This window comes from Oratosquilla oratoria, chromosome 11, assembly GCF_046742065.1.
Source record: "Oratosquilla oratoria isolate Oo_2021 chromosome 11, ASM4674206v1, whole genome shotgun sequence".
NCBI lineage: Eukaryota > Metazoa > Arthropoda > Malacostraca > Stomatopoda > Squillidae > Oratosquilla > Oratosquilla oratoria.
The window spans coordinates 4,281,746-4,303,438 of record NC_134787.1 but is presented as its reverse complement, the minus strand read 5'-3'; the positions used below and the strand labels follow the sequence as shown (position 1 = coordinate 4,303,438).

Sequence of the window (21,693 nt, the reverse complement as noted above, 5' to 3'; positions counted from 1 at the left end):
GGTGCCGCACACGTAGGCGTCATGGGGAGCGAGTGTATTCGCGAGGCTGCCATATCGGCGTCTTGATTATATTTATTGTAGTCGCCCCTCCATAATGACATTCTTTCTAATTCTTTTGTAATCGCATTTTCTATGGTTATCAAAATTCACGGGTGAAGAGAGAACGATCGATATAAGCGGTGACTATATTTTATGATGCGAGTATTATTACGACACGTCGTACGGCTGGCATTGGCTGCTGCCACCGAGATCTAAGTCCATGACGCCTACGTGTGCGGCACCGTATGGAAGGGGTTAATGTGTGTGGATGTGGTACAGATGAGAGTAAAAGGGAAGAGATAGGTAGTATGTTTGTGAGAAGAAAGATGGATGTGTTGGCTTTGAGTGAAACTAAGTTGAAAGGGAAGGGTGAGTGTAAGTTTGGGAGTGTAAGTGGGAGGTTATCAGGAGTGAAGAGAGGGCGAGGGAGGGAAGGGGTGGCTATTCTAGTAAGTGAAGAGATAGGTAAACGTGTAGTGGAGTGGAAGGAGGTTTCCTCAAGGATAATGTGGATGAAGGTGAAACTGGGAAAAGAGATGTGGGTCTTTGTAAGTGCATATGGGCCTGGCAGTGAGAAGAGTGTAGAGGAAAGGGAGGCCTTTTGGATAGATTTAAATGAGTGCATAGAGGATTTAGGGAGAAATGTCAATGTAATAGTACTGGGAGACCTTAATGCTAGGGTAGGAAATGGTCCAATTGATGGAATGGTTGGAAAATGTGGAGTTCCAGGAAAAAATCGTAGTGGAGAGTTGATGGTGGAAATGTGTCTAGAAAGAGAGTTGATGATAGCAAATACAGTGTTTCGGAAGAAAGTCAAGCATAAGTACACATGGGAGAGGGTGGTGGATGGAAGGGTGGTAGATAGAGCGTTGATGGATTATGAAGTGGTGAATAGGATTATGATAGGAAGAGTTAAGGATGTACATGTGCTAAGGGGAGAGGGTGGGGGAATATCAGATCATTTTTTGTTGGAAGGTAAGTTGAGAGTGGAGGATAGATGGAGAAAGAGGAAAGGGACAAAAGGTAGAGAGGTGCTTAGAGTGAACTCTAAATGAAAAGGAAAAGGAGGAAGGAGTACAAGGAGCTGAAGGAGGAGTGGGAGGGAGTGAAGGATAGAGTGGAGCTAGGTGTGGAGGAGGAATGGGGATGGTTCAAGGAGGGAGTCACAGAGTGTGCAAGGATGGTCTGTGGAACAAGAAGGACAGGAGGAAATAGAAGGAAGGGTAGTGAGCAGTGGGATGAGGAAACAAAGAAGGTTGTAGAAGAGAAGAAGCGAGCTTTCACAGATTGGTTACAAAATAGGACGAGGGAGTCATATGAGAGGTACAAAGAAAAGAAAAGAGAAGTAAAGCAAAAGGTAAAGGAGGCAAAGAGGAGAGCAGATGTGAAGTGGGGTAAGAGTATGACAGAAAATTTTGAAAATAATAAAAAGATGTTTTGGAAAAAATTAAGAGAGGAAGAGGAGGCAAATCAAGTAGAGAAGAAAAGGTAAAAGGTGCAGATGGAGAGATGATAATGGAAGAGAAGGCAGTAAGGGGAAGATGGGCAGAATATTTTAGGGAGTTGCTAAATGTGAAGGAGGATAGGGAGGGAAAGATAGTTGTAGTGGGGAATGCTAAGAAAATGAGAGTGATGAGTGAGGAAAATGGAGGAGAAATAAGGAAGGATGAAGTGAAGGCAGTTGTTAAGATGATGAAAGCAGGTAAGGCACCTGGTCTGGATGGATGCCATGCAGAATGTCTAAAAAAAGGAGGTACAGTGATGGTGGACTGGCTGGTGAGGTTATTTAATGTTTGCTGGAGAGAGGGTAGAGTGCTGTAGGACTGGAGGAGTGGCTGTATATTTCCTCTTTACAAGGGAAAAGGGGACAAGTGTGAATGTAGTTGTTTCAGAGGGATTAGCTTGTTAAGTGTAGTTGGGAAGGCTTATGGGAGGATCTTGATTGAGAGGATTAGGAGAGGAAGAGAGGGAGTAATTGGTGAGGAACAGTGTGGATTTAGGACGGATAGAGGTTGTGTAGATCAGATCTTTGTGGTAAGACAAATATGTGAGAAAGCTATAGGAAAGGGGAAGGATGTTTTTTGGGCTTTTATGGATTTGGAAAAGGCTTACGATAGGGTAGACAGAAAGGAACTGTGGGAGGTTATGCAGATATATGGGATAGGAGGAAAGCTTCTGGGAGCTGTCAAGAGTTTTTATGAGAGTAGAAGAGCTTGTGTCAGGATTAGAAATGGAGAGAGTGAGTGGTTCGAGGTAAAGGTGGGACTTCATCAAGGATGCATTATATCGCCCTGGCTGCTCAACTTATACATGGATGGGGTAGTGTGAGAGGTAAATGCAAGGGTAGTGGGTCAGGGATTGGAGATAGTGAAAGAAAATGGAGAAAAGTGGGAGGTGAGCCAGCTGTTGTTTGTGGACGACACTGCGCTTGTGGCAGGATTGGAGGAGGGATTGAGGAAGTTGGTGACAGAGTTTGGGAGAGCATATGATAGAAGAAAGCTAAAGGTAAATGTGGATAAAAGTAAGGTGATGAGATGTACAAGGGGTGAAAGTGGCAGTAGACTGGAAGGAAGTGGATAGTTTTAGAAACTTGGGTGCAAATGTGGCAGGAAAAGGTGGAGTGAAGGTAGAGGTAGAATGTAGATTGAGAGAAGCGAGTAAATGCCTTGGTGGATTGAGGAGTGTAATGAGGAATAGACATTTGGGAATGGATGCTAAGAGGAGACTGTATGAAGGAGTGATTGTGCCAACAGCATTGTATGGGGCAGAAACATGGAACATGAGAGAGGAAGAGAGAAGGAGTTTGAATGTGTTTGAGATGAGGTGTCTGAGAAGTATGATGGGGGTTACTAGGCTAGATAGAGTGAGAAATGAGGAGGAGAACGGGGGTGGAAAGGGAGTTGGGAGATAGGGTTGATGAAAGAGTAGTAGGATGGTTTGGACACATGGAAAGAATGAGTGAAGAAAGATTAGTAAAAGAGGTATGGAAGGCAGATGTGGAGGATGTGAACATGAGGGGACGTCCTAGGATGAGGTGGATGGATGGGGTGAAGGGGGCTTTGGGGAAGAGGGGAATGTCTGTTGAGGAAGGACGGGAGAGGACAGAAGACAGGGGTGAATGGAGAATGGTTGTATATGGATGATGTTGTGATGCATGAGGTGAAATGGGCGGGGGGATGGGGGTGAGGTAGTATGTGTGAGCAAAATTTGACGCAGCCCGAAGGGATTTCTCCCTGTCTTCTCCTTTTATGCATGGGGGGACGGAGAGGGGGGGTCGCCGATTTAATGAAGCGGCCTTGCTGTGGATGTGCTGTGTCTTGTGACACTGCTTCTGACCCAGGGCAGTAGACAGGGTGCAGGGATGACCCGTCATCCGGGAGGTGCTAAGATAAGAGGGAGGGTGGAGGGGTGTGGAGTGTATTCAGGGATGGAATGGGTGGGAATGATTTTATGCCTTTCCTTTTTTGGCTACCTCTCTTGTAAGGGGGAAAAAGCCTTGGTATATGTATGTATAAGTGAGAGAAAAGGGCAACTTTCAAACACACCTGGTAGTACATCAACTTGTACCTTGTAGACAACCTCCATAATGAAATTGTAAAATACAAAGGAAAATGCTTGTTAAGATCATAAAAAGAAATATCACCATCACTAACTCAAAGTAAGCAAGTTGAAAAAAATATTCTTGGTATACTGTTGTATGTCAAATTTAAGTATTGACACAAATAGATATTTTTAGATTCTACAAACACTTCATGGATCTCGCTGACAATGAATAACTAGAGTCAAATTCAAAGCTGTCTTTGATCCATCACAAGAGAACAAGGTGAAAATGACCACATGTTTGAAAGATATGAAAAAATTCATTTTCTATAGATACATAAACTCCTGGAGTAGCTTAGATACCCAAGTTGGAACCATACTGAATTTAAAACAAGGTATAATAAACGGATAATAAGAGAAAGTATCACATAAGTATAGCACCCTTCCTGTACACTATAATTAAGTGGTCCTAGAGCCGCACCGTCTACGTCGTGGGACCACCCCCCAACCCCAAGAGTTGGGGGCCAAACGGCGGCAACCAGCCCTGGCCACCGGCTCTACACAGGTGGCACCGATCCCTAAGAGGAGCTACAACTGCCTTGGGGAGTACCACAATCCTTTTTCTCAACATGCAATGTTACGTTTTTTCTGCACCTAGGGGTGATTTTCCAGCGATCACCCCTCTTCTTCTACTTTTAGCCGGAGATGTAGAGAGCAATCCTGGGCCCACCACAAAATACACATGCCCAACATGCTCTAAACCCATTACTTCGAGCAGACAGACAAAGGGCTCAGTTCAGTGCAATATGTGCAAAAACTGGGCCCACCTCACTTGTACAACACTTGCTGACACAAACCAATACACAAACACTTGGACATGTTCTACCTGCCCTCCAGTAACCCCACTCCCACCTCCCCAACTACAGCCAACACCCTTACCCACTCCCAATTTCCCTTTGCCCTTATCCCCAATCAGTACTCCCCTTCCTTTGTCCCCAATCTCTCCTTTCCCCCCCTCTAACCCAGATCCTATACCTTCCCCATTAACACCCCAACCTCAACCCCAAACGGCAACATACAACACATACAGAACACACAACATCAACATATTACAACACAACATTGACGGTATTAACACGAAAAACATGAACTCGAATGCTTTCTTAAACAACACAACATACACATTGCAATTATACAAGAAACAAAACTAAGACACTCACACAAAACACCATCATTTCATAATTACACCACCATCAGACAAGACCGGACCGACGGCAATGGCGGTGGACTCATCACCCTGATCCACCACTCCATCTGTTTTGTGGACACAAGTGCCACAACCAAAATTCTCCTCCCTACCACAGATAACACTACAGAAATCCAATCCATTCGAATCCGCACAGGCAACAAATCAACACGGACAATAGTTAACATGTACATTCCCCCCCAATCATCCCCCACAGTTCCAAACACCTTCAGGCCTCAATTTAGCCAACTAGCCTCAATCCCCAACCTGATCATGGGTGGTGACTTCAACGCCAAGTCGTCTGCCTGGTATGTCGACAACCCTGACACAGACAGAGGGCTTGATATACAGACTCAGTTTGACTCATTGACTATCATGAACAACACACATAATCATACACATATCCCACACCAAGTCCTCTACACTCCCTCCTCTCCTGATATCACCTTCTGCTCCCCCTGCCTAACCCCAACAACATCATGGAGAGTGGTCGGAACCCTTGGTTCTGACCACCTTCCAATCATCATCACCACCAAAACAAGATGCACCCCAGTTGGCCACAGACACACATACACCAATTACAAGAGAGCTAACTGGGAAGCTTTTACTGAAGAGACAGAACAACATTTTGAAACACTTAACAGTACACCAATCACAAACATAAACAATGCTGTGCACACTTTTAATACAATCATACAAAACACAGACAAGAGATACATCCCTAGAGTCAACAGAAAATCACACAACCCCAACTTCACACCAGAAATCCAAGGCCTCATCAGACAACGAGACACGCTTAAACACAATACCCCCACACCTATCCCTCAAAACATAGCAGACCAAATACAGACACTAAACACTGTGATTGCCAATAAAATACACGAACAAAAAACACAAAATTGGCAAAACTTTATCAATACACTTGATCACAAAACAAACACCAGCAAATTGTACAAAACACTCAACAGCATTACACTATCCAACAGTAACACAACACGCTCTCACGCAGCAATAATCACAACAACAGACAATCTACCCTCAAACAGACAACAAGCAAACACACACATAAATCATTTTGCACAGACAAGCCATCTCACTTCTCACCCTGACGACCGACGCACTATTCGATGTAAGAAAGACTTTCCCACACACTCAGACTATACACCCTTCATAGACTGTCAGACAAAACACATAATACATAATCTCAAGCACTCATCTGCCTGTGGCCCTGATAACATAAGTAACTACAGCTATTCACACAACACTATACCCGACATCTGGAAGCATGGTAAAATAATCACCATTCCAAAACCGAACAAAGACCCAACAATCCCAACATTGCACCGTCCAATCACACTTCTCTGCACCCCCTCTAAAGTCATTGAATGCCTAACACTTCAACTTGTTACACCACATATTCCCCTTGCTGACTCACAACACAGTTTTAGGCCACTACACTCCACAAACACTCTTCTGATAAACCTCACACAAAGAATTTTAGATGGCATCAATTCAGATAGTCCCCACCACAGAACACTTCTTATAACATTAGACATTAGTAAAGCTTTTGATGCTATCCCCCGCCACAACCTAACAAATAAAATATATAACACAGATATGCACAATAACACCAAAAGATGACTGGCCAATTATCTGGCAGGTAGGAATGCTTATGTGTCATATAATGGCCAATCATCACACATCAGAAACATTAAGAATGGAGTACCACAGGGCTCTGTTCTATCCCCCACGCTCTGTAATCTATACATGCATGACTTACCCACACCAGACACCTCAGAAATACAAATCTCTTCCTACACAGACGACATAACAATCACATGCACACATCATAACACAGACAAAGCTGCAGGAATAATCCAGCCATACCTTGATACACTTAACACATGGTTCATCACAAACAGACTCAAAATAGCTCCAACCAAATCTACAGCAACACTTCTCACCAACTGGACAAAAGAACACAAATACATACCTCATCTCTACATCAACAACACTCTAATACCACACACAAACACACCGAAAATTCTTGGTGTAACATACGATACATCCATGTCTTTCAAACAACACATCACAAACATAAAAAACAAATGCACACCTAGACTTAACGCACTTAAGTCAATCACTGGAACAACATTTGGACAAAACAAAGAAACTAATACAACAATATACAAACAATGCATACGCTCAGTGATGAATTATGCGAGTCCTGCATGGGCTCCTAATCTCAGTGAGACACACCACAACACCCTTCAAATCATACAAAACAAAGCCCTAAAAACAATTACAGGCTGCACAAATACAACACCTACAGACCATTTACACCATGAAACAAAAGTCCTCAAAGTCAAGGACCACCTTGACATGAGAGGCACACAAACACTTGCTGCAGCCACCACAAACACATCACACCCACTACACTACATAGCAGAACACCCACACACACCAAGAAACATTAAAACAACACCCAAAGACCTTTATCACACACAGATACTCTCTTCTCTTCCTCCACAACCACCAAATACCAGCCTCCGGAAACATATTCATAATCATATCACTCACCGTTCCATTAACACACTGAAAGACAACACACTGCTGCATGCCAGACCCCTGATATCCACCCTTCTGAATCCTCTCTCCCACGAAAGGACAGAGTCCACCTGGCCAGACTGCAGTGCGGCCACCACCCAGCACTTCTTAGTTACCAGAAGAGGCTGGATGACCACATTGTGAACAGCTGCCCAGGATGTAACACTTCACCCCATACCATACAACACATAATGGAAGACACAGTCATGCACGCAAACAACACAACATACACTCTATAAAGGATTTGTGGGAAAACCCAGTTTCGGCTGTGGCCTTCCTTGGGGAGATGGGACTGCTCGGACAGACAGTCTAGGGAATGACAACAACAACAACAACAACTACAATTAAATAAATACAAGGAGACTAGAAAAATTATGCAGTAATAGTATTTAAGCATCTCATAATTCCTTTATGAGTAGAGTTTTTACTTTAAAATAGGGGAATGATGGTTCTGATTTGTATTGGTCCTACAAGATATCAACTACTGACTGTAAGTAAACATGCAGTCAGTATTCCAGTACAAGGAATTTTTGCAGCTGTCAGAGAGAGAGAGAAGGAGGGAGGGAGAAAAGGGCAATTTTCAAACACACCTGGTAGTGCATCAGCTTATACCTTGTAGACAAACTACATATTGAAAATATAAAATACAAAGGAAAATACATGTTAAGATCATAAAAAGTAATATCAGCATCGCTAACTCAAAGTAAGCAACTTGAAAAAATTATTCTTGGTGTACTTCTGTATGTCAATTATGTCCTTTACTGAAATAAAATAAGTATTGACACATAAAGATCGTTTTAGATTCTACAAATGCTTCATGTATCTCACTGATAATGAATAACTTGAGTAAAATTCAAAGCTGTCTTTGATCCATCTTTGTGGGTTCTTGGTGTAGTGAGATTCTTCTTCCTTTTTCTTCCTCCTCTACTTCTCATTCTTTTTCTACTTTTTTCTTCTACATCTTTTTCCTCTTCTTCAAATATTTTTTCTCATCTTAATTTGTAATATGCGGTAAGGTCCATGGCTTAGATACAGATATGAAAACAATTTTCATTTATTCATTTTTCCATTTTTGACAGGAGCTATTGGCTTAATTGCAAACAAGATCAGTATAAGGACCTCCCAATTTGTGGAAAGCAACAAGACCTATGAAGTGATGGTCATGGCTCAGAAGAAAGATCGCTATGCCCTTGCCAGTCTTAACATCAACCTTGTCACCTACAAGCCTCCTATTCCCAAAATTCAGTAAGTTTTGAACACATTCCTCATTCTTATGGGGTAAGTGTTACTACCTTTTCTGTAGTCACAATCTTTTTATTTAAAAGAGTGTGAACAAATACTGTTCAGTGCAACTGACTTTCCACAAAAAAATACACCAATAAACTGTGTTTAAGCTGAGCATGGAAGATATTTAACTTTGCTAGATATTTACATTATACAACCCATTATAGGTATATTTATGCACACACACATATATGATATATATATATATATATATATATATATATATATATATATATATATGTATAAATATTTATATATATATACATATATATACACACACACTCATGCCTCGATTTAACGGACTAAAAGGGGGGAACACCAGTCCGATATACCCGATTGTCCAAAGTTTCCGATACTACTGTATTTCAACGATTACGTTACGAAAAAATGAGGAATGAATACAGTACGGTACTTTTACTTAAGCACACTATCCAAAATTTTCATCAACCGAATACTTCAGCGAATATTGGGTAAGTTGTTCCTTTTGTTTACGAATATCAGACACAGTTTGTTTCTTTACTCCATATCCTCTTCCATACGGTGCTGCCTACGTAGGTGGCATGAGGAGCAAGTGCATAGGCGAGGCTGCCATATCGGCGTCTTGATTATATTTATTGTAGTTGCCCCTGTGTAACGACATACTCTCTAAACTGTCTTCATCACATTTTCTATGGTTATCAAAATTCACGGGTGAAAGAGAGAACGATCGATATAAGCAGTGACTATTTGTTATGATGCGAGTATTATGACGCAACATCATACGTCTGGCAGCTAATGCTGCCCGCGAGATTTTAGCCCGGAGTGAAGTGGATATTCATCACACACCTGCTTCACCGACACTCCACTTTCCAACTTTTTAATCAACTCAAGCTTCTTTGATACTGTTAAATTGACTCTTCCTCTTTTCTACAGGATGTACAGGTGCCATGGTTAAAAAAACTGTTGAATTATTTCACAAACACACAAAACAGGGCCAAAAAGGTAAAAAAACACGGACCAAACAGCTCCACGTGTTCCGGCACAGTTGTAAACAAAGCGACCATAGGTTATCTGGCGGTCAACTACGGAAACATCGGACCGCGTCCGGTCGCTCCGAACGATACAGAAGCTACAGATTTTGTCCGTTGCATCCGAAATCCGTTAAAGTGAGGTCCATTAAATCAAGGTATGAGTATATATATATATATATACAGGTAAACGTCGACTTACGATGGCATTAGGTTTCGATAGAGCCATCGTAAGACGATTTCATCGTAAGTCGATCCCCAATTTGTGTATCACACTGTTCCGTGGTCACTGTACCTAGCCTACCTGTATATTAACCACCAGAGATACTGAATATAGCCTATTAAACATGTACAGTAGTTTATTTAATTATTTTTATCCTTTTTACCATATTCAAACACTATAATATGTATTTTCAGTACGGAACTTAAATCTCGTGGGCAGCAGCCAGTGCCACCGGACGACGTGTCGTAATAATAATCGCATCTTAAAATATAGTCACCGCTTATATCGATCGTTCTCTCTTTCACCCGCGAATTTTGAAAACCACAGAGAATGGGATTCAGGGCACATTTGAGAGAATGTAAAAACACAGGGGCGACTACAATAAATATAATCAAGACGCCGATATGGCAGCGTCGCGAATCCACTTGCTCCTCATGACGCCTACGTGTGCGGCACCGTATGGAAGGGGTTAAATATATCATATCGTCGTCGTCATCGTAAAGTCGAAAAATCGTAAGTCACGGTCATCGTAAGTCGACGTTTACCTGTATATATACATATATATGTATATATATTTATATATATATATATATATACATATACATATACATATATTTACATAGTTGTATTTACCTAGTTGTATTATACGGGAAAGGAGCTATGCTTGTGGTGACCGGTCTTTGTATCTTTCAGCATCAAGTTTTTCCTTAAAATCTTGAATAGTGTTTGCACACACTGTTTCTTTCTCTAATTTGTTCCAGGTATCTATCACTCTGTGTGGGAAGCTATTCTTTTCCAGATCTCTTCGGTAATGATCTTTTTTGAGTTTCTTTTTGTGTCCTCTTGTTTTTCTATTGTCCCATTTCAATAAATCATTCTTATCTAAGATTTCCATTCCTTTCATAATTCTATAGATAGTTAGTAGGTCTCCTCTTTCCCTTCTTTGTTCCAGAGTTGGTAATTCTAATTTGGACAGTCTTTGTTCATATGTCATTTTGGAAAGAGTTGGTGCCAGTTTTGTTGTTGCTCTTTGTATTCTTTCTAATTTTTTTATATTCTTTTTGGTACTGGGTGTCCATAGTGTTGCTGCATACTCAAGTTTTGGTCTTATTAGTGTAGTTAATTTTTTTTTATCATTTCCTCATCCAAATAGACAAATGCCACTTTTATTGACCTCAATAAATTGTAGGTTTCTCTGACTATTTTATTAATATGTTTATCCGGTGTCATGTCTTTGCTGATCATCACTCCAAGGTCTTTTTCTGAGTTTATGTTTTTGATCCCTTCTTCACCAATTTTATAATCTCTTGATATTCTGTTTTTACTTTTTCCAAATTCCATTATATTACATTTCTTGATATTGAATTTCACTTCCCACTTTTGAGTACATTTCCAGATCTTGTCCAAGTCTTGTTGTAATGAGTTGCAATCCTCCTCCGTTCTTACTTTCTTCAGTATTTTTGCATCGTCTGCAAAGAAATTCATATAACACTCTACTCCTTCATCCATGTCATTTATGTATATGGCAAACATGATCGGGGCTAATACTAATCCCTGCAGGACACCATCTTTTCATTTCTTCCCAATTTGAGAATTTATCTCTAATTACTACTCTCATTTTCCTCCCAGTCAGGAAGTTTTTCATCCACTCCAATAATTTTCCTCTGATGCCACCTATTGACTCTAATTTCCTTGTTAGTTTCTTGTGTGGTTCCTTATCAAATGCCTTTTGTAGGTCCAGAAAGGCACAGTCTGCCCAACCATCTCTCTCTTGTATTATGTCTATTAGTCCTGAGTAGAAGCAGATCAAGTTTGTTGTACATGATCTTCCTTGTCTAAATCCAAATTGATTTGGATTCAGTATATTTTTTTCTTCCAAATGTTTAACTCATCTATTTTTGATGACCTTTTCACAAATTTTTGCTACTGTGCTTGTCAGGAAAACCTGTCTGTAATTTGATGGATCTTCCTTGTTTCCTCCCTTATGAATCGGTACAATATTTGCCTTATTCCAGTCCTGTGGCACCTTTCCTTCTTGAAGTGAGAATTTAATTATATTTTATATGTTAATTCCTCCATGCATTCTTTCAATATCCAATTTGCAATTCCATCTGGACCATGTGATTTTCTGACATGAACAGTTTTGTTTTGGTTGCTGATTTCCTTCTGTTTTACAATTATTTCTTTCACTGAGGGGGAAATATCTCTCTCTGTTACCTAGTTGTTTACCTAGTTATACTATACAGGAAGGAAGCTATGCTCATGGTGACCTGTCTTTGTATCTTTCAGCATCAAGTTTTTTCTTACAATCTTCAATAATGTTTGCACACATTGTTTCTTTATCCAAATTATTCCAGGTATCCAGTACTCTATGTGGGAAGCTATTTTTTTTTCAGATCTCTTCTATAGTTATCCTTTTTGAGTTTCTTTTTGTGTCCTCTTGTTTTTCCATTGTCCCATTTTAATAAATCATCCCTATCTAGGATTTCCATTCCTTTCATGATTCTATAAATAGTCAGCAGATCTCCTCTTTCTCTTCTTTGTTCCAGAGTTGGTAGTTCCAGTTTGGACAATCTTTGTATTTTAACTTGGAGAGAGTTGGTGCCAACTTTGTCATTGCTCTTTGTATTCTTTCTAATTTCTTTATATTTTTTTAGTACTGGGTGTCTATAGTGCTGCTGTGTACTACTCCAGCTTTGGTTTTATTAGTGTAACTAATATATTTTTAATCATCTCCTCATCCAAGTAGTCAGATGCCACTTTCATTGACCTTAATAGGTTGAAGGTTTCTTTGACTATTTTATTGATATGTCTTCCTTCCTTACTCCAAGGTCTCCTTCTGAGTTCACTTGTTTTACTTCCTCTTCACCAATTTTATAATTTCTTGATATTCTATTTTTACTTTTTCCGAACTCCATTATACTACACTTCTTGATATTGAAGTTTACCTCCCACTTTTGAGTCCATTTCCAGATTTTGTCTAGGTCTAACTGTAATGATTCACAATCCTCCTCTGTTCTTACTTTCTTTAGTATTTTTGCATCATCTGTGAAGAAATTCATATAACCCTCCACTCCTTCATACATGTCATTTTATATAAAGCAGCCATGATTGGAGCCAATACCGAACCTTGCGGGACACCACTTATCATTTCTTCCCAATTCAAGTATTTATCTCTAATTACTACCCTCATTTTTCTCCTAGTCAGGAAGTCTTCCAACCATTCCAATAATTTTCCTTTGATGCCACCTATTGATTCTATTTTTCTTCTTAGTTTCTTGTGTGTATTTACCTAATTGTAGTACAGTCACTATCCGAGTTACAACGTACAGTGAGTCCTCCTTATACGGTAATTCTTTATCCGGTAAATTCACAGTTACAGTATTTGGTAATTACTACCCTTGATTCTATTTACAGTAAGAAAAATTCACAGATACGAGATATTTTGAAGAGGAAAGAGCAGCCATATCCTATTATTACATGTTATAATGGGTTCGGTATACGGTAATTTCAATTTGCGGTAAGGTTTTCAGGAATGCATATGTACCGTATAACAAGGACTTACTGTACATGAGTTACGACCACCCGTACTTATGGCCACGTCAAGCAGATGCCCATTATGAGTTTGCTATATATGTCTGGCAGCACAGCGCATAAGATAATTGTGACAGCCTGGCATTGCATACGACAGTTATGGCAGAGATGGAAAAGTTGCTATACATGTGGTTAGAAGATAATAGGCAAAGAAATGTGAAAGTGATGTTGCAAGTAGTGCAAAGGTTTGAAGTTAATATCGCATGTTGAAAGATTGGGCAGGTGAAGAATATGCTTCACATGAATTCATAGTATATACAGTATATACAGTACCTGTATATGTATATATACTGAAATACAGTACAGTACTAAAACATTAAAAAACTAAGAAAAATTATAAAAATGAAACTAAAAGGCATAAAATTGGTAAATAAACAGTAAAAAGCTTGTATATAATAGTATTCAATAGAAAAAGTTACTTAAAAATGCAACAGATTTATATCATGTATCCTAGAGTATAACCCTCATGTCGGCCATTTTGAATGGGATCCAACTTATGGCCAGTCCGACTTACGACTGGTTGGTCGGAACTGATCTAGGTCGTAACTCAGATAGTGACTGTATATAGGAAAGGAGCAATGGTTATTGGGTCCAGTCTACTATTCTCTAATTTTCTAACATGCCTAGACTCAAATTCATGTACGGTTCTAACTTAATCCATATCTTTGATTTCCAATTATCATATTCAGATTTGAACTCTTGTATTGTTTGAGCTTGAGCTGTATCACCTACTAAGCTATTCTACATATTTATACATCTGTATGGGAAACTATTTCTTCACATCCTTTCAACATGTGGTGTTTCTTAATTTACTTCCATTACCTCTTGAAGCCCTCCCATCTTTAATCAGATCTTTTCTATCAATGCAATCTATCCTTTAGTGACCTGAACACTATTATCATATTGCCTCTTTCTCTTCACCCAAAATGGCTTGACAAAGAAACTGAAAAAAGTATTGCTAAAAAGAGACAGGCCTATAAGAAATATTAGTGCTCAGGTGCACCTAATGACTATCAAAGTTATGTATTAATAGAGAGAGTTAAGACAATAAAAAAATGAAAGCAAAAATATGAAATTCATATTGCTGATAAATCCAAAGAGAATCCCAAAGAACTCTATAGTTACATTAGAGAAAAAAAGGTTATTAGGAAACATTGGCCCACTATTATCTGCTGATGGTCAACTTAAATATTCAAATGAAGGAATGTGTGATATTTTAAACAACTATTTCAGCTCAGTATTTGTAAATGAAACACCTCAAAGTGAACTCCAAACTGAAATTTGTGAAAAGTCTAGCATGAACTTACTATGATAAATACAACAAAAGAAAAAATTAAAAAGTGTAAAGAAAAACTCAAAGTTAGTAAAACACCAGGGCCCGATGGTTGGCATCCAAAAATCTTAAAGGAAATGAAAAATAAGATAATTTTTCTCTTAGAAATTATTTTCAAGAAATCCATGATATCTGGAGATGTCCCAAGAGAATGGAAGCTACCTAACATTACTCCCATATTCAAAAAAGGTGCCAAAAAGAAACCAAATAGCTACAGACCTATAAGTTTTACTTCAATCATAGGAAAAAAGATGGAAACTATCATCAGAGATGCTATCAAACATGATTTAGAAAGTAACTGTTTGATAAACGATAGCCAGCATGGATTCAGACAGAAATGTTTTTGCGTGACTTACTCAAATTTTACAACACAGTACAGTAAGTCCTTGTCACCACAAATTGAAATTACTGTATACCGAACCCATTATAACATGTAATAATAGGATATGTGTTCCAGCACGTCGAAAGTCACCCCTACAGACATGAAAATACATGAAAATAGTCACATAAGAAAATGTAAAGTACAACCACTCCTCGTTTGATGACGACAATTGGGACAAGCGTCGCCGTCGTTAACCGAATTGGTCGTTAAGCGAAAGTGTATACATATACGTACATGTACAATGTCCAGCAATACATGTACCTTTATTTTCGTGTATTTTCCCTCTTTTATACAGTGGTTAGGTTCCTATAATTACCGTGTATGACCAAATCCGCGTATGCTGACATTCCATATTAAATACCGGTTTTTTTTTTTTTTTTTTTTTTTTTTTTTTTTTTTTTTTTTTTTTGTCGACCATGGGCGCAATATAGCAATAGAAAATTAATTATTAATTTTGTAAATTAAAATGTATCAACGTAAAATGCAATTTTGTGGGCGGAAATGAAAATAAAAAAATACCTTGCTACAAGCAAATATGCTAATGAACGAAGCCGGAAGCATAGGATCGGGACGCCATCTTGTCGTCTGTCCATTGACGGTCTTGGTACTTCCGACAGTACCTCGCCAGGTTTATTTTCTTGTAGGAATGTTATGGAGCGGAGATACATGCATTCCTTCAAGCTGCAAGAATTTTGTATAAGCCCGCCAACGTCTCTCACGACGACGACAACGAGGACGATCCGGATGACATTTAATTTGCAGGTAATGATTTATTAAACACAGGTTAGGTTAGTTTAGTTTAGGTTAGACTAATTTATCATCCTTTCATTTCTTCGACGTCAGCATCTATCATAACAAACATGGCGTACCATTTGTCCGACACGACTTCGTTACTTACGAAATCTGTTTTAGTACCTTTTTTATTTTTCTATTCCCACTCACAAAATTGCATATTACGTCGATACATTATAATTTACAAAATTAATAATTAATTTTCTATTGCTATATTGCGCCCATGGTCGAAACTAAAAATTTACCCGTACTGGTATATACTGTACCCCAGGTAGTTTTTGCAGCTTGCAGGATGGTAATATAGACCTAAGCTTCAGAACACTTTACCTCACAGCTAATGTCCACTGTACAAGTTCATTTATAACATCATACAAATTTGCCTCAGCCAACTTATCGTACACGACGTCGTAACTTCGGAAGATTTACGTTAAATGAATATTGGTCTGTCATAAAGCCCGTCGTAACTCCGCGTTGTTGTTAACCGAGTAGGTCATTAAACGAGGAGTGGTTGTACTGCACAAAAGAAATAAACAAAAAATTTTTTTATTTACCTTTCACTTGCCACGTATTCTATCAGATGATGTCCCTCCCGAGGATAAGGGACAGTAGGGATCTCAGCCTTTACTCATCTTTTGCTGAGTGGGCAGACAAAGATGAGAGTGAGGCAGGAGGTTGAAAACCCTCAAACACTTCGTTGTCTGCACTGTCGGAAGCAGAGTTGGAAGGGCCAGCTCTAGCAGGGTCGGCACGTTTGACTGGTTTGAAGAGAGAAGATGTGAAGGAAGGACCAGCTGTAGAACTGTCGGCATCAGATGTGGAAGGGCCAGCTGTAGCAGGGTTGGCAGGTGTGACAGGGACAGCAGGTCTGACTGGCTTGAAGAATGAGTAGATGGAGGACTGTTTGGCATTTTTTCTTTTTTCATCATAGATTTCTTGATAATTTTTGACACTTTTCTCTATGTCATGAGCCACTTTGCTACTTCTGGTTAGGATTTGGGTCACATTCCTTCAGGGTTTCCAGGGCTTTTTCGATACTTACAAGACATTCTCTAAAAGTTTTGATGTCTGTAAGGATTTAACTTGTGTTCAAAGGGAAACACAGGAAGAGACTGATTGTTGTGGTGGCCGCATGGCGTGGTGGTGCTTCGGTACGATGTAAACAAAACAAGAGCGGATACCATATCTGTGAATTTTTCTTACCGTAAATAGAATCGAGGGTAGTAATTACCAAATACCGTAACTGTGAATTTACTGGATAAAGAATTACCATATAAGGAGGACTCACTGTATAACAAAACTTGAAAGAATACAAAGAGCAATTAAGATATTGGCATTAACACTCTCAGAACTATCATATGAGGAGAGGCTGGCAAAACTTGAACTACAGACATTGGAGCAAAGAAGAGAGAGAGACTTGATAACTATAGAATCATGAAAGGCATGGAAATTATTGATAGAGAGGATCTAATAAAATGGGATGGTAGAGATACAAGAGGACACGGAAAGAAAATTATGAAAGACAATTACAGAAGAGACCTGAAAAAGAACAGCTTTCCCCAAAGTGTAATAGACATTTGGAACAAGTTAGATGAAAATGTGGTGTGTGCAAAAATGATACACGAATCTAGAAACAGGCTAGATGATATGAGATATGAAGACAGGACACCACGAGCATAGCTCCCCTTCCCATAAAATACAACTAGGTAAATATATATATATATATATATATATATATATATATATATATATATATATATATATATATATATATATATATATATATATATATATATAGGGATCTAATGATGCAATCTAATGATGATGACCTCATCTGTTCTGGCAGCATCCAAGGGACTTTATTTGGCCCTGAACAGTGAAAGGATTAAACTATTTCAATATCTGTATTAATTTCTAAGATTTGTTTAGGCTTCTGCTTTATGATTTTTCAGTTGTGTAGTAATGAAGTCACATGATTGAAGCTCATTGTCACATATTGCTACTTATTGAAGTTGAACTTCCCCACAGATGTGCAGATGAAGGGCTGTGTCGTCCCACCTTTGAGGGTATCCTCATCAGCCCCTCCTTGCGCCTCGCCCTGCGTAGCACCTGTATAGCTGAGTGTGCAGACAATATGACCATCACTTGGAGGCTCACTGACTCTCAGGGGCAACTCATCACAAGCTTAGAGGAGGAGACCCTCACTCCTATAATTGAGGTCTCCCTAAATAGCACCTCTACTACGGAACTTCCCAGTTTAGGAAACATGACCACTCTGAGTGGACTTCGTCTGAATTACTTTCCAGAAATCCTGACCACCATAGATGGCTACACTGTAACAGAAGAAAGTTTTGAGGAAAACCTGTCCCTCTCAAGTACTGTTGAGATGATTTCCTACATGGACATGGTCAAGTCTTCCATGACCTCTTCCACCTCTGGGAACCTGACTGCCTGTGAGTAGAACCTATTTTTCTTTGTCACCCCTCTAGATACTTATATGGCCCTCACCCCATGTCAGATCTCTGACAATAAAAATCAACAAGAAAATAAAACCACTATCACCAATTTGCAAGCCAATTTTTATTTATAGGCTCTATGTCCTTACATAAGGGAATGGAGAGGGGAAGGGGTTGCCTATCAGTGAATTAGCCTTGCTGTGGATGCACTGTGTCTTACTGCATTACTCTTGAACTAGAGGAGTAAATGGGTGGGAGTGGCTACCTCCCTTATATGAGGAATAAAGCCCTTGGTATATGTGAGAATAAACACCTTGTAAGATCGAAACCTTTATTGGTACTACGTTTCGCTTGTTACAGCTTTTTCAAGTACAGACATGACACACACTCTGAGCACATATAAGCCAACAGGGAAGGAACTGGGAGAGGTTATCAGGGAGGGGTGGGTGGTAGGTGGAGGGGGAGGAGGGGGACGGATGGGACTTGGTGGAGACAAAGGAGGACATTTCGGACAGTTTGTTGAAGTGGACTAAGGGGGACATTTCATACATTTATTTAATGCGGGTAACAGATGGATGATAGGAGGGGCGATGTTAAACATGCCTCTGTTCTGCTCAATGGTTTTGAAGCTTTGAATGGCGGCCGCTTCGAGGCATTTTCTCCTCATCCTGTCTGGTTCACTAAACAGAAGTTCTGCGTTATCCCAATCCATCAGGTGGTCGTTGGTGTTCCGGTGGATAACACAGGCGTTGGTGGTGATGTTGTTCCGGGAATCGTAGCGATGCTCCCGGATCCGGGTCTTCAGGTCACGGGAGGTCTCTTCCGATGTATACTTTATCACATCCAGCACAGGGTATGCAGTAGACACCAGCGTTTTTTCCCCACATCTCGTCCTGGCTGTCACTCCTTCTTGAGAGCTCTTTGATAGTTCTGCTGGACTGGCCCACTACCTGAATGTTGCAACGCCCAAGTGTCCGGGTGAGGGTGGCGGTGACGCTGCTGGCTGGAAGGATAAGCCTCCTAGCTGGATCTTTTGTTGGTTCCCGCCCTTCCATTATTTTGAGTGCCTGATTTGTAATTACCTACCTAGTGGGCTGTAGGTCTCCTGAAAGAGAGAACTAGGACAGCAGACTGACTGATCGAATCCAGCCTAGTGTATCCAACCTATTATAAGCTAAATATTACAAATGACTCAGAGTAGGCTATAGGATACAAAATTCAATAAACAGATTTGTCTATTTTTGCTTGTATATCTATTCTAGGTCATAATTTAATTGTTACAGTTGTTCCCTTTCTTGTTCTAATATATACATGTATATATATATATATATATATATATATATATATATATATATATACTGTATATATATATATATATATTTATATATATATTTATTTATATTGTCTCACTTGATTAGAGAGGTTAATTTAGGTGTGAAATTTGGGAGCATTTTGTTCCTGTAGGAGCTTGAAATTTATTTCTTACTTGAATTTAGTAAGGTGTTTATGACATTCTCTGTTGGATATTGTATGTATGAATACTGAGTTAATTTTTTTATGTAAATCTTCTATTCTAGGTCATAATTTAATTGCTACAGTTGTTCCCTTTCTTGTTCTAATATATACATGTATATATATATATATATATATATATATATATATATATATATATATATATATATATATATATATATATATATATATATATTTATTTATATTGTCTCACTTGATTGGAAAGGTTAATTTAGGTGTGAAATTTGGGAGCATTTTGTTCCTGTAGCAGCTTGAAATTTATTTCTTACTTGAATTTAGTAAGGTGTTTATGACATTTTCTGTTGGATATTCTATGTATGAATACTGAGTTATGTTAATTTTTTTATGTAAATCTTCATTACTTCTTGTAATAGCAATTTTGCTTTGTTGTAGATCATTTATGACTTTTTATGGGTAGGTTTTATTGTTTTGTAAGTTGTATAGTTATCTTTATCAGAAAAGAGGTTGGAGAGGTCATGAGTTGTTTCCCACACTGTTGTTGATGTTGTTCCCTAGACTGTCTGGCCAAGCAGTCCTGTCTCCCTGAGGAACATCACATCTGGAATGGGGTTTTCCTACAAATTCTTTATAGAGTGTATATTGTGTTGTTGGCATGTGTAATTGTTTCCAATGCAATCTTCCATAAAGTGTTGTATCGTATGGGGAGAAGTGTTACATCCTGGGGAATTGTCTGCAATGCTGTCATTCAGCCTCCTCTGGTAGCTTAGAAAGGATGGATGGTGGACACATTACAGTTTGGCCTGGTGGATACTGTCCTTTCAGGGAAGAGATGATTCAGAGGGATGGATATCAGGGGGTCTGGCATGCAGCAATGTGTTGTCTTTCAGTTTGTTGATGGAGCAGTGAGTGATATGATTATGAAGGCTAGTGTCTGTTGGTTGTGGAGGAAGAGAAGATAGTATTTGTGTGCAATATAGGTACTTGGGTGTTGTTTTGATATTTTGTGTGTGTGGGTGGTCAACTATGTATTTACCTAGTTTACCTAGTTGTATTTTATGGGACGGGAGGTATGCTCGTTGTGACCCATTTTCGTATCTCTCCACGTCCAGTTTAGTTTTGAACTCGTGCATGGTTCTGACATTCACTGTTTCACTTTTCAACCCATTCAAGACATTTATCACTCTGTGCGGGGAAACTGTTCTTTTTCAGGTCTCTTCTGTAACTGTCTTTCTTTAATTTCTTTGTGTGTCCTCTTGTTTCTCTCTTGTCCTATTTTAGTAGGTCATCTCTATCGAGAATTGCCATCCCTTTCATAATTCTGAATATAGTCAACAAGTCGCCTCTTTCCCTTCTCTGCTCTAATGTTGACAGCTGTAATTTCTCCAATCTTTGTTCATATGTCAAATGTGATAGTGTGGGTGCCATCTTTGTCGCCACTCTTTGGATTCTTTCTAACTTCCTTGTGTTTTTCTTTGTGCTAGGTGCCCACATTGACATAGCATATTCTAACTTTGGTCCTATCAATGTAACAATTAATTTCTTAACCATCTCCTCATCCATGTAGTCGAAGGCCACTTTCATTGATCTTAATAAATTGTAGGTCTCTCCAAATAACTTGTTTACATGTTTGTCGGGAGTCAAATCACTTCAGATGATTACTCCTAAGTCCCTTTCTGAGTTTACTTTCTTTATTGCTTTA

General features: G+C 39.2%; 1 protein-coding gene across 1 annotated transcript in view; it reads left to right on the top strand.

The window, feature by feature from the left end:
- Positions 1-8,550: 8,550 nt before the first annotated feature.
- Positions 8,551-21,693, top strand: part of LOC143029929 (polycystin-1-like protein 2) — a 187,079-nt gene continuing 173,936 nt past the window's right edge. The window contains exons 1-2 of the mRNA XM_076193140.1: positions 8,551-8,677; positions 18,073-18,497. Of these exons, the coding sequence (XP_076049255.1) occupies positions 8,589-8,677; positions 18,073-18,497 (514 nt within the window). The 5' untranslated portion in view covers positions 8,551-8,588. The remainder of the gene's footprint in view (positions 8,678-18,072; positions 18,498-21,693) is intronic.